Source organism: Nyctereutes procyonoides, unplaced genomic scaffold (assembly GCF_905146905.1).
Source record: "Nyctereutes procyonoides isolate TBG_1078 unplaced genomic scaffold, NYPRO_anot_genome, whole genome shotgun sequence".
NCBI classification, from domain to species: Eukaryota; Metazoa; Chordata; class Mammalia; order Carnivora; family Canidae; genus Nyctereutes; species Nyctereutes procyonoides.
The window spans coordinates 31,827,441-31,840,567 of NW_026575020.1; the positions used below are offsets into that span (position 1 = coordinate 31,827,441).

The 13,127-nt window shown below is 56.9% G+C and overlaps 1 protein-coding gene across 1 annotated transcript; it reads right to left on the reverse strand.

Annotated features, from left to right (window-relative positions):
- Nucleotides 1-12: 12 nt before the first annotated feature.
- On the reverse strand, nt 13-13,086 carry SURF4 (surfeit 4). Its single transcript, XM_055324051.1, has 6 exons — nt 12,896-13,086; nt 5,184-5,370; nt 4,446-4,522; nt 3,807-3,850; nt 3,157-3,343; nt 13-2,390 (listed from the first exon to the last, which is right to left on the reverse strand). Exons 1-6 carry the CDS (start codon nt 12,941-12,943, stop codon nt 2,124-2,126), a joined length of 810 nt encoding a protein of 269 aa, XP_055180026.1. The 5' UTR covers nt 12,944-13,086; the 3' UTR covers nt 13-2,123.
- Nucleotides 13,087-13,127: the final 41 nt, after the last annotated feature.

Consider the following 13,127-nt stretch of genomic DNA (forward strand, 5'->3'; position numbering starts at 1 on the left):
GACCACACTGCGTACAACAAATGCCATTATTTATTTTGATGTTTTCAAAAATCAAAACGTTTTCAAACACAACTAAGATATAAAATACAGCATAAAATGAGATTTATACCTATTTCCCACATAAAGCAAAAAAATTTTCAGAAATTGTTTTGCCAAAGCCAATTGGTAGTTTTTTTTTCTCCTCCCTGCAAAGGCATCTACCCTGTCCCAGGCACCGGCCTGCGCAGGGCCCCGGGAGGCCAGAACACCCCCTAGCATTGAGGGTGTCCTCTGACCACACCCGTCAGCCTCCTGGGGTCCACCTGTTTCTACAAACTGACAAAGAAAAGGTCTTGCGAGCACAGGGTCAAGAGGGACCCGTACCATCAAATACCGTGTCACAGAGGAACGGACCTGGCTGAGTGTCGATTGATAGGACTGTCGTGCTGTGCTGATGGGGGAGGGGGTAGGCCAATAGGTGGCCCCAGCAGGTAGAAACCCCTTTGTGTGGTAAATGTCCTAGTGTCGGGAAGTAGAAAAAGCCTCTGTCCGATAAGCCACTGCTTCATCTTCAGAAGGCCAAAGGGGCATGCAAGTGGGCCGTGGGGGAGGGTTTAGGGACATCTGGGGGTGAGCCTCTACCAGGGCGGGGGCATCAAGAAGGTGTGCCATGTGGCCCTCAGGTTTGGTGGGTCCAGGCTATGGAGCCAGTAAAGGTTCTAGGAGCATAGGTAGGCAAAAGTGGGGCAGGTTCCCCACCTCACACTGGCTCTGGTCTGGCTGGGAAATGTGGATCCTGGCTCGGGACTGGCCCCAGCATCCCTGAGCAGGACCCTGAGGCCTGCACACCTCGCTCATGAACCAGGAGAAAAGAAAAGCTCTGATCAGTCCTCACTTGAGTTTGGTCAGCCTGCCCCCAAGAGGTTCTGGGGGAGGACTGGGGGGAAGCACAGAGATGTCCCACTCTCCCCTCGTGGTGTTCGCTACAGTCCAGCGAGCAGAGAAGAGCCACAGGCGCTCACACCCCCAAGAAGAGAAACACAGTATAAGGCAATGTTAGAAAACTTTAAATACAGGATTAAGATCCAATCGGTAAGGCATCACAAATCGTAAAAAGTAATTTGGGCTGCATTCAGCATAGCAAGTAGACACTCTGAGCAAGCGACAGCCTTGAGAAGATGGTAAGTCACGGCCGCTCAGCCTGGGGAACTGCTCCCTCCCGCCAGAGAACCAGGCGGGTGCTCAGCCAGGCCAGGCCCGCGGCTCAGCAGAGGCTGTGTAAAGGTCGGGGGTGAGGTAACTGGTCTGAGAGGCCGCTTTGTTGCCGCCCTGCCCCACGCGGCTGCCACTCAGCCCATACCCCTCATGGGGGAGCCAACTTGTAGGCATGTGGCCAGGCCAGGGTTGGAGCTGGGATCCCTACGGGTTCTGGGGCGCTGGAGGACCTCGGGCCCCTCCGTCCCCACCCTGAGCCACTAAAGCTCTGGGGGGATTACTCTCTAAAAAATCTGTACCAATCTGAGCTGGCTTTCTGATGAGGGACTTCACCATGAGCAGCGGCCTCGGCCACCCCTCCAGTACAGCTTCCTTCTTTGGGTTTGGGTCTCGAAGTGCTGTCACTATTCCCACAAGTAATATAATGCAAGGCAGGGACAACTTGAAGCCACGGGTGCGGTTCAAATAAACCAGGGCTTTGACAGTGTATTTGATGTTGGGCTGGGCCATCCCGAATTCTTTTGTTTTGGCTAAAAACGTAAACTTAAAAAATAAGAAGAGGGAGACCACTTTGAATGATACACCAATGTATCTGCTCACAGTACAGCTTGAGGCCCCCACCCGCAAAACAAAACAGGAACTGAGACCACAGCCCAGCCGGCCACTCACTCTGAGAGGCTGAGGCCTTGCCTTGGTGGGGGAGGTACTGTCGGTCAGCTGGCCAGCCCCAATGGCCGGATACTAGGGTGTGGGTCCAGAGCAGATTTAACCATCAATTTTCAGGTGTCTGCAAATAAATTCTCAAAACATCTGTGCCTTTACCAAGGGAGAGAAGGGAAGAGGATACATAAATGCTGGCAGTTTTGTCGAATCCACCCCGAACCAGTCCTCGATGGCCACAGGTCTCAGCCAGGCAGGGAAGGGGTGTGTTACCACTCTTTCTTCTTTTCGTCCATGGAGACGCCCCCGGGGCCCAGAGCCACCACCAGGAGCAAGCCTCCAATCACCGACATGGTCTGGAAGAAGTCATACTTCAGGAAGTCGTGCATAGGCTTATAGACAGGAATGGTCCAGAAGGCGTTGAAATACACGTTGATGGCAAACAGCCAGACGACAAGAGTCAAAGCAGCCAACTTGGTTTTAAAACCAATGGCCACTAAAATCATCAGAGCTGTGCCCACGATGTTCTGAAGAATCTGCAAAGGTCGGAAGGCAAGAAATTCAGAAAGAGGTGAGGAAGAAAAGACATACTCATACTGTGTTTTATCAACAGGCAAATTCCAACTTCCCTTGTCAGTGTCGGGGCGATGTCACAGAAGGGCTGTGTCCAAGTGAGAAGTAAAGACTGGTGCAGGGGGCGGTACACAGAGCAACACTCTGAACACCAACAGTCAGGAAGGGTAAAGGAAAGCCTCCACTGCACAGGCTGTGATTTACCAGGACCCTGGGGGCCTACAAGCCATCGAGATCTTCCCCAGTATTCTCTTAGGGCTGGGCTCCCCCTCCTAGGGCGCCGGGAACCCCTCCTGGGAACCTCTCCTGGCCAGGGCGCCCAGCTGGCTCAAAAAAGGGGCGCTGTAAGCTCCTGGGGACAGGACAGAACTTCAGCTCTGTAGCTGACACCTGGCGCACATAGCATGCCCTAAAGGTGGGAGCGGTGGGCAAGAAATAAAGCGAGGGTCTGTAAGGAGCCTGAGTGGGCAGCCCGGAGGCCAGCACGCCAGGTGCCTGGTCCTCCCGTGAGCTCAGGGAGACTCTAGACCTCGTGTGCCTACTCTGGGTTCACAGGACTTGACGGGTCTTCATTCCTTTTCATAGGATCAAAGGTTTGCTTCCTTTGAGCCAACTCATTGGAACATCATTCCAACAGCCCCTCAACAAGGCTGAGTATGCAACCAGGGAAGGGGACGGGCTCCCAAAGGCCAGGAGACCTGACCCATCCAAGCAAACAGGAACACTTACCGAGAAGAAGCTGGCATCAAAGTGGAGGAGGGTCATGAACATCAAGACCAGCAGAACCCGGCCTCCCAGCTGCATGTACTGCTTGGGAGAGCTCTCGCGCATGGTGGGGACCCCTGCGAACATGCTCTTCCCCTCAGAACGGGACTCCGCCAGGAGCAACAGCAAGCCTCCTCCCAGGGCCAGATTCCTGACAACAAACACCAGGTGAGTCACTAAGGCTCATCGGGCACGTGCCCCTCAGACCAGGTCACAAAGCCTTGGCGGGAGCACAGAAAGGGCCCCTAGGTCCCTCTCCACACCAAGCTGGACCAGCCAGGTGACTGACTGATAGCTCCAAGGGCCTTCTGTGGCTGTTGTGCCAAATGGTGACAGGAACCTGAACACGCTCGGGACCCATCCTAGTCCTGGCCCCACTGACGACCAATTGGGTCCCTGTGAGCTAGTGTGCTCATTCTGGCCTCCCTCCCTCCCTCATGAACACAGGGCTGGGAGAAAAGGCTGCCTTGTCCCCTGTGCTCAGGGTGGGGAGGGGAAGCCTCTGCCAACCCCCCAGACTCCAAAGCCACTCGGACCTAAAGAAGTTCACCCCGACTGCTAGTTCCAGGGTCTAGAGACGTGAAAAGGAAGCTCACCATCAGGAGCACACATACCTCATCAAAAACTTCAAGTCCCATAGGATGCTGTAAGCAATGGTCTGAATGGAACAGAGAAGAGAGACAGAAGCTTAAGTCTCAGCATTTTCAAACCCATTCAGACTCCTACCGAGGCAACTTCTCTGCCATGAGTGAGAACATTAGGAGGTACAGAACAGCTTGGACCCAGGACAGCGCCAAGTTCTATAACCTGGCTCAGCATCTCTCGGGGCATGCCGCCAGCCTGGACCTGCTTAGCACGCACCTGCTCACCAGAGCTGTGCCCAAGGTGTGCTAGGTTAAGATGTTAAGATGCACTGTGTTATGCAGCCCACGCAGCACACGGGCATTCCTTAGGAGATGAAATGATAAGATAATGTCCTGGCCTCAGCCAACCTTATGATTCGTCCCCCAGTCAAAGGAACTCCGGAAGATGGCAAAAACGTGGGTACCCAGAGCTTGGGGCCTTCTCGGGGCACCATCTTCTCCAGCTCTCCTGAGCTTGCTTTGAGGAAAATCCAGTGATTTCTCAGCAAAGAAAAGGAGGTTCAGCCAGAGGCAGAAGGCTCAAGGGGGGAGTGAAGCCGAATCCCCAAAAATGCCTTTTTGCAGAAGCTCAGCAGGAAGAGAGAGACCCGGACCTCACGCCCCATGTACCTGCAGTGCTATGATTCCAAAGAGCCCAAAACAGGCATACTGTACGAAGTTCCTGCTCAACACCAGGATGCAGCCAGCTGGAAAGGAGAAGGGCGAGGGTCAGGAGGCTGTGGGCATGTCCCGGGTGAAGGGACGCCACCGGGTACCCGGGTACCTGGCCACCTCGCCTGAGCCCTGTGCAGCAGCAGCCTAACTACCCACCCCAAGGAAAAGTGACTTCCAGGAGAACCAGTGATAGGCGCAGACCACACGCCTCAGCTGGACCTCGCTTATTGGAAACTCGGTTCTAGAAAGTAGATCCCTTGCACCAGAGAAGGGGCCTCTCCCAGAGTGTGTGGTCCCTCAGAAACTTCACCGTGGACAGACTAGAAAGCCCCACGAGGCACAGGGAGGGGGGCTGCCACCAGAAGACAGCGGTCAGCAAAGGGAGAACCCAGGCCCACGGGAGCTGAATGCCCACCTGATGCTCTTCGTCTTCTGTGTCCTTTCACTCATCCTCCCCTGACACCCAGGGTTCCAGCTCGCCCATGTGTCCCTCTCCAGGTGCTTGAGACAGGGACCATGTCACCCCCTCAGGTCCCCCATGTGTCCCTCTCTAGGTGCTTGAGACAGGGACCGTGTCATCCCGCCCAGAGGCCTGCTGCCCGGGAAGGAGAGGAGGGGGCGCAGTGACCACCCCGGGAGACCCCCAGGTGACACTGTCTCCAGCCCCCAAGCACGCGCTTCAAGGCCACTCACTCAGCTGTCCGAGCAGGTTGAGCAACACGAAAGCGGAGGCCAGCGCGTAGCCACAGCCCCACGTGGTGTCGATGTAGTCGCGCTGCTCGCCCCACTGGAACCACATGCGGACGCCGTCCTCCAGGAACGTGCTGATCAGGCACAGGCGCGCCACGTGTGGCAGGTACTGCTTCGTGACCCGGAGGAACTGCAGGCACAGAAACCATTGAAGTGGCTGCGGGCCTGACGTCAGAGCCCTGCTGGTGCCCCTCTCCGCCCAGCCCTGTGGGGCTGGCTCAGGCCCCTGGGCCCCGTCGTCTCACACGCGCATGTGGGCAACGACGGTAATCAACGCGGAGCTGACTCTCAGGCTGGGGCCTTAGTGGATGAGGGTCACGGCATGAAAAGGCCCCACAAGCCCACCCAGCTGCCTCCCTGCCCACCTGTGGGCCCCTGCATTCTCTACCACAGGCTGTCCTGCCCAGAGATGGGGGTGGCATCCCTGGCCTCTGCCCACCAGATGCCATCAGGACCCGCCCCAACCGTGACTGCCAAAAATGCCTCCAGACGTTTCCATGTGTCCCAGGGGTTGGAGGGGGAAACCTCTCCCACTCCCTCAAGAACCTGTCGTTTTATTAAAGGGCAAAACCGAACCCCACACCCGGGGAGCCCACTTGGTGCTGCACCCACCGGACACTGCCGTGCCGAGGCCTGACCTGGCCTGCTGGTCACAGCCGGCCGAGCCACGGCCTTCCAGACCCAGCAACACTCAAACCCCCTCTACACGAAACAGGGCTGAGCACACTTGAAATGACAGCCCACTTGGGTGATGGCCAGGGTCCCAGGCCTAGAGGGCCTTCTGGGGGCCCTAACAGGATGCTCACGTGTCTATACTTCACTGGAACCTGCAGAGCAGCCAGGAGATGCCAGACCCTGGCAGCCATGCATGCATGTCCCAGGCCCACACTGGGCAGGAGGGAGCCCGGGCAGGTGTTTGCGAGCGCTGAGCACACATGTGTAACTGTGTGCCCAACAGCTGGAAAGCCCTGCGGGTCTTACAAACACACACTAACAAATGGAAGGCGCACTGTGTCAAGGGCAGTGAAATTCAGAAAAGTTTCAGAACTCGCTGGCAAAGGTCAGAGAGACAAGAACAGGTCTAGAACTTCTTCCTGCCCTCTGAGGTGTGATGGCAAGGTTAGGAAACAAATAACTCGAGTTGAATTGAGGCACAAATGTCGCTCAGGTGCCCAGCAGCCACTTTCTCTTTCCAACCTTCAAACCCAGTGCAAAGGGACACTACCACACACAGTAACGGCAGCCGCTCGGGGAAGACAGCCCCACCCACAGGAGTGACGTGTCAGGCAGAGTCGAAAGGGCATTTGTGGGTCTAGCCCCCACAAAGGGATGGTCAAAAGAACGTCACTGCTCCTCTTAGGGCCGATGAAAGCATACTGGCACCAACGAAGGGGTGTCTAGTATCGAAGAGCATCTCTTAATTGTTAGCGTTTTGAAAAGTTGCCTTCAAGTTCTAGAAACAGTTGATGTTCGCAGCCACAGGTAACGAGCCTCTGGCTGTTTAGATCAACCCTCAGTTAGCCAACTATGGCTCGGTCAGCAGAGAAGCCTCCCCACCGCCTGCGCCTCCACCTGGACCGCAGCAGACAGGCTCACCTGGGAGGGAGGGAGAGCAAGCGAGGAGAGAGATTACAAGCCAAGTGTCCTTTCTCTTCAAATCTCCTGAGCCCCAACGTGGCAATTCTGCACATGCTCACTCAGCCCTTGACCCTCACTGAAGCGGTGGCAGAGGTCACAGTGAGAAAACAGATGCCCAATCAACCAGGTGGATGTGGGCAGATGATGCTGTGAGTCCTGCCAGCCTGTGTACTATGGCGGGACAGGGAGGCAGGGGACGGCTGGATTAATGGCTGCTAAGATTCTTTCCAACTCCAATAAGCAGAGGAAAAGGAAGGAAAAAGACCCTTGTTTAGAAAAAGAGAGGCCTCGAATGTCCCACCAACTTTGGAGTCTACATAAGAGCATGTGTAGGATGTACGCACACTCGGTGTACATACCCCGCCCCCCGTCGGCAGACGCCACCAGCCCTGCCACTTCTGCCTCAAGGCCCCCAAATGCTTTCATAAGATCCAGCGACAGTCACCGGTGGCATCACTCCCAGTCCAGTCATAGAGACACAGAGAGCGGGGCCACGGCAGGACTCCGGGGGAAGCTGAGACCAAAAGGTCAGCAGGCAGACATTGGAGGTTTGCTGACCTGCCTCGGACCTGGAACTGAAAGGTGCTCAGTGTGCTCTGAGCCCGAGCCCTTGGGCCTCACTCTGAGCCTCCTCACCACCAAGCACCCCCGTGTAACACATGCTCAGCTCTGCCGCATGGCCCAAGAGACATAGGCAGTGTTTAAAAGCCTCTGTGCCAGTCTGTACTCCTAATTTGAGTGTCTGGGTCAAGAGGATTAAAGAGCAACAGGGAGACTCCTCCCTGCCCCATGAGACATGCTGAGGAGTCAGCTCCGGGCTGAGGGGGGGGTGGGGATGCCAAAATTCAGGTTATCTGTGCTATGAAGTAAGCATATTTCTGATTTTCCAAGTCAGATGTCGTCTAGGCTTAGGGCCGACTGTGTTTTGTTAAGTCAGGCTGCTCCAGCGCCTTTTAAACCAGCCAGCCTCTAATAAGCACCTGTTTGGACTCAACATGGAAAAAAAAAAAAAAACAACCCTGTTTTAAACATGAGGCCAGGGGGATCCCCGGGTGGCTCAGTAGTTTAGCGCTGCCTTCCACCCAGGGCGTCATCCTGGAGTCCTGGGATCGAGTCCCACATTGGGCTCCCTGCATGGAGCCTGCTTCTTCCTCTGCCTGTGTCTCTGCCTCTCTCTCTCTCTCTGTCTCTCATGAATAAATAAAATCTTTAAAAACAAACAAACAAATAAACATGAAGCCAGGCCCAATTTTGCTGATTCCCTGAATGCGTGTTGCTCACAGCAATTCCGATGTGGCCACTGAATCCACACCATGCATCTGCGGACAGCATGCCCTGGGGACAGCAGAGAAAAGCCCCTAAATCAGGCAGCCCAGCAGCACCCACAAGCCCAGTGGTTCCCTGGCTGGTGTGGAAGTGGTGGCAGTGGTGGCGCCCAGAGCACCTGCAGGCCTTGTGGGCCTTGCGGGCCAGGTAATGCCCCCTCAGGATGCTGAGACACGGACTGCCTCGTATGGGAGAGCATCGTGGCAGGAGAGCTGGAGACGGACACGGAGCAGGGACAGACGGCAGGAGAGGACAGTCAGCCTCTGTGGGGCCGGCTTTTCACCGGCATCTCCAAGAACCTCATAGTCAAGCCCGACATGGCTCATGAGCAGTGACAGCACCTGAAGGACTTCCAAAATATGGAAAGCAGGGATTTCTTTATGAGGCGTTATTATTCTAGAGGGGATTTAAGAAACATACCCCACCCGAAACAGAACTCTGAGCACACAGCAATCAGGTCCCAAGCCACCTGCAGCTCCCACGCAACACAGAAAAACTCACTTTCTCGGAGTATTGGGGACAGAAAGGACTGGAGGGAAACAGTCTGCAATTTTTGGTTGAGGACTTTGAGGAAGTGGAGAGGGCAAGTCAGGTCTGATCACCAGGGACTGGGGCTGCCCTTCTCAGGGGCCACCTCAAGCCTACACGTCCCAGATAATTAGAGCTTGCAGTAGGGTAACTTCCTTCTCATCAGGCTGAGTCAGGACTGGAGCAAGAGTTTGGTGACTCACACGTGTGCATCCATCATGACCCCAGAACTCCCCCAGCAAGTCTCCCGGAGTGCCACTCTGTGGGTTCAGGCTGCACCTCCAAGAATAGGAACAAGTGTCAACTGGCCCTGGAGACGACCTGGCTTTCCGTACCCAAAATCCACGTGACCAAGAGCCTAACCACAGGAGAGCAGCAACAGGCCACATGGAAGAGAACATAGCTGCACCTCACTTTCCAGGAGAAGCCTCGCTAACCACAGTTCCCTCTGCCATGGCCCCACCCCGCTCCCCAGAAGAGGTAGGGCCCCTCTTCTTAACCTCCTAAGGCAGGCAGGTAGGGAGGAAGGAGCCCCCTCTGCCCTTTCCCCTCACTCCTGGTGGCACAGGGCAGGCAGCCCTGGGAGGGCAGGGGTCACAGAGACACGGAAGGAAAGTGATGCTGAGACCCCATCACTGTTACCAGGGCCCCACTCACACCCAATGGGCATCCATGGCTGTGTATCCAGAGCCCTAACACCTGTGGGTCAGGTATGCCCAGTCACTGCTGTCAGGGCCATCCCAGCTACCCAACGCTTGACCAGGGGCCCAGGGGCGCTGCATGGGGCAAGAGCTCCTAGGACTGGCTCTGTCACACCCAAGATAGGTTAAAACCAAAGGCCATCATGGAGAGCCATGCAGCTTATCTGTCACTCAGGTGATGAGCTGTCACACTGAACCTATTAGGTACTAATACTCCTGATGGCTGGCACAGATGTACTCGGGAGCTACATTCTGCTGCACGGCAGCAAGCACCAGCTGCAGGACACAACATAATTTTGGACTGCTGAGTTCATTGGTCTCTGGCTCCTTCCAACCTGGTCTCAGATGGCTTCCGAATGCCTGGCTTCTGCAGAGGGCACGCTCAGCATTTTCTCTAGCGCCTGGCTTCCTGGGAGCAGGACACTGTCCCTGGCCGCCCGGGGCGAGGAGCCTGACGCCAGAGATGCAGCTCTGAAGAGCCTGCCAGCCAGAACTAACCAGACAGCTGACCCTGTACTCTCACCTCTGCAGGCCCGAAGAAAAGGCTGCTGGACAGCCAAGAGGTGAGGAGCCCAGCCTCCGATACGAAAATGTGGATTCAGAATTCCGGCCTACCACGTGCCATGCAAGACCACCTTCCCACGGCTGAAGATGGAGGTACTGTGGCCGGCCTCACCCGCTCTGGAGGGTAGCACAGCGCCAAGTGTGGAGGACCTGGCCCAGAGTTAGCAGTTCAGGATTCTTGTCCTAAGTACTGGGGGAACACAGGCCTTTTTAGGTCCCCTTTGAGCAACCCAGACTTTCTGGTCAAATCCTGTCACTTGGTTTTTGCTTCTGTTCTCTGAAGACATGGTTAGAGAAAAATGGATATGCTACCTAATATTTCCCCATTCTTTTCTTTTGAAATCATTTTCATTTTAAAAGCCTGGACTCAGGACGCCTGGGTGGCTCAGTTCGTTAAGTGTCTGCCTTGGGCCCAGGTCATGATCTCAGGGTCCTGGGATCGAGTCCCTGCTCAGCAGGGAGCCTACTCTTCCCTCTGCCCCTTCGCCTGTTCATGTTCTCTATCAAATAAATAAAAATCTTCTTAAAAAATCAATCAATAAAAAGAGAATCCTGGACTCCCAGCACCTTTATGATTGGTTGCCTTCTTTTAATATTATGTGGATAAATGTTAAAAACAAAAATGCCACCGCGGTGTGGCCAAATTTTGTCCATGGGAAGCCGTCACTTTGGCTCTGCCCTCTTATCTGCCCACATCCTCCTGCATCAAGCCTGCCTGTGGCAGAAGAGGCTCCTGACTTTGGTTCTGAAGAGCACGAGGGCCACTGCCCTTCCCAGTCACCCATCAGGGGGCATGGAGGGGTCTTTTGACATCTGCTACCACCACCCAGGTGGGCCTTGGTGCTGATAAACCAACAGCAGGAGCCCACACTGCCTGACAGACAGCCCTGGGCCACTTTGGGTGCTGGGTTTGATGCAGCATGCCCTTTTTACAAGGGGGGGGGGGCACTACCCTTGGAGCGAGGCTGGAGTCTGGGTTTCCCCCCATGCCCAAGCCCCGGGCCAGTCCAGAAGCTCCCGCAGGCCCTGCCTGCCTTCCCAGCAGTAACTTGGTACAGGCAGACCCTGTGTGCCCTCCACAGGCCTTTCCAGTTCCACGATTCTGCTTCTTTCATTTAATACAGAATATGTGGAGGAAAAGAAGAAAAAAATCACATAAAGAGATTTTTAACTTTTTTTTTTTCCCCCTGTAAGAAAATTTATCATTTGATCGTTGGCAGCAGCTGGGTTAGAGACATTTTAGCTAGCTCCGGTTATGAAATGCACTTGCAAAATCAGGGTTCTTCAGGCTGAAGAGTGAGTGTACAGAGCTCCCCCGGTCCCCCTTGGCTGAGAGGAGCCATGTTCTCAGGGAGTCGCTACTTGGGAGAAATGAAATCAGGTCACTAAAGCCATGACAGTGAAAACTGGCGGGGAAGGAAGGCCTACTGAGCTCTTGAGAGCTCTCAGCATGAATTGTTTTTGCGAAGCACACGATTTTTACACTGCATCTGTAAGCACAGAATCGTGACCTTAGGAAAAACTATGTCTTCAAGCTGATATACTTTTTCTCCCCCGAAGTGGTCGTAAGATAGCAGCTCGCAGGAAAGTGGTGGAATGAGGACCCGATTAGCAGACCGCACGAGGCAGATTCACCCCTTGAGGGGAACAGTGGAAAATCTTGCTCACCCATGCCCAATCAGAAAACACTCATTTATCTCTCTTAAAATCGCTCAAACGCATACAAGCCTTCTGATGAACCTTAGCTTCAGAGTTCGATTACTCAATTATCACCTCCCTAAAAACGAAAAATCTGACCTCACTGCTGTTGGCTCTGGTGGAACCACAAGCACGTTAAGTGAAATAAGGAGAGAAACTCACTTGGGTCAGACGCGGATCTGCCTGGCAAAACAGAAGGCTGTTAATCTGTAGGCATAACGGAATACTTTCACAGGTCAAAGGCACACAAAATCCTCAAAAGCTTCATCAAAAGCGGGCGGGAGCTCTGTCCCTGTCCCTTTCCAGGACCTGGTTCTGTCCGTCCAGTCTGTCGCCAACCGCCCGCTCCAGGGCTTCCCTGTTGCTCAGAATGCCACCTGTGCAGCCCGGCAGGGAAAGGGGAAAACCGCCCGGGGAGGCAGGCTTCCCCTCCTCCAGGCCCGCGGCGAGGCAGGCGCCCATTCCACTCGGTCGGGGCAGAGTCCAAACAGGGAGGGCAAGCGCCGGCAGGGTCGGAGGGACCCCGAGCCCGACACCCGCGGGGCAGAGCAGAGAGCGGCGTGCGGTGGCTGTCGGCGGCGGCCGGGGTGCCGAGCAGGGCGCCCCCTTCCCCGCGGGAGGACCCCCAGGCCTGCAGCCTGACCAACCAGCTCGGGATCAGCGCTCGGCACCCCGCCCCCCGGGTGCCAGTGCGAGGGGAGCGTGCGGGGACCACCCCGACCGCTCAAAGGGAGAGGACGCTGCGCGGCGGCGGGCGGCCGGCTCCGCGCATCCCTCTCCTGGAGCCGGCCGGGCCGGGCGGGGGGCACGGGGGCGCGGGGGGGGCGCGGGGCGCGGAGGGCACGGGGGGGGGCGCGGGGCGCGGAGGGCACGGGGGGGGGCGCGGGGGACATGGGAGGTGCGGGGGGCGCGGGGGGCACGAGGGCGGGGGGGGCACGGAGGGCACGGAGGGCGCGGGGGGGCACGGAGGGCGCGGGGGGGCACGGAGGGCGCGGGGCACGGCTCCCCGAGCTGGGCGCCCTGGCGGGCGGCGGCGACAAGCGCAGGCCGGGCCCGGGCGCCGGGCGCCGGCTGCGGGAGTCGGGGCCGGGAGGCGCCACGGGCCCCGGGGGGCATGCCCCGGTTGGGGGAGGGGGCGCGATCCTCGGGCGGGGGGCCCGCGGGAGGGGCGGGGGCCGGGCGGCGGGCGGCGGGCCGCACCTGGTCGGCGAAGTCCTCGGCCGTGCCCATCAGGTCGTTCTGGCCCATGGCGGCGGCGGGAGGCCCGGCTCGCTCGGCTCGCTCGCTCGCTCGGCGCTCGGCCCTTCGGCGCCCGCGCCCGCTGCGGCCTCCACAGGAAGTGCCCGGCGGCCGGCCTCGCTCCTCGTCCGCGGCTCCAGCGGCTGCCACGTAGGCCAAGCCTTAAAGGGGCCGCGCCGGCGGGCCCGCCCCG

Coding starts and splice junctions, on each gene's coding strand:
- SURF4 (XM_055324051.1), bottom strand. CDS start 12,943: ATGGGCCAGAACGACCTGATGGGCACGGCCGAGGACTTCGCCGACCAG. Junction 3,851..4,445: donor TTGGAATCATAGCACTGCAG/GTACATGGGGCG, acceptor TGTTCCATTCAG/ACCATTGCTTACAGCATCCT. Junction 3,344..3,806: donor GACTTGAAGTTTTTGATGAG/GTATGTGTGCTC, acceptor GTTTGTTGTCAG/GAATCTGGCCCTGGGAGGAG.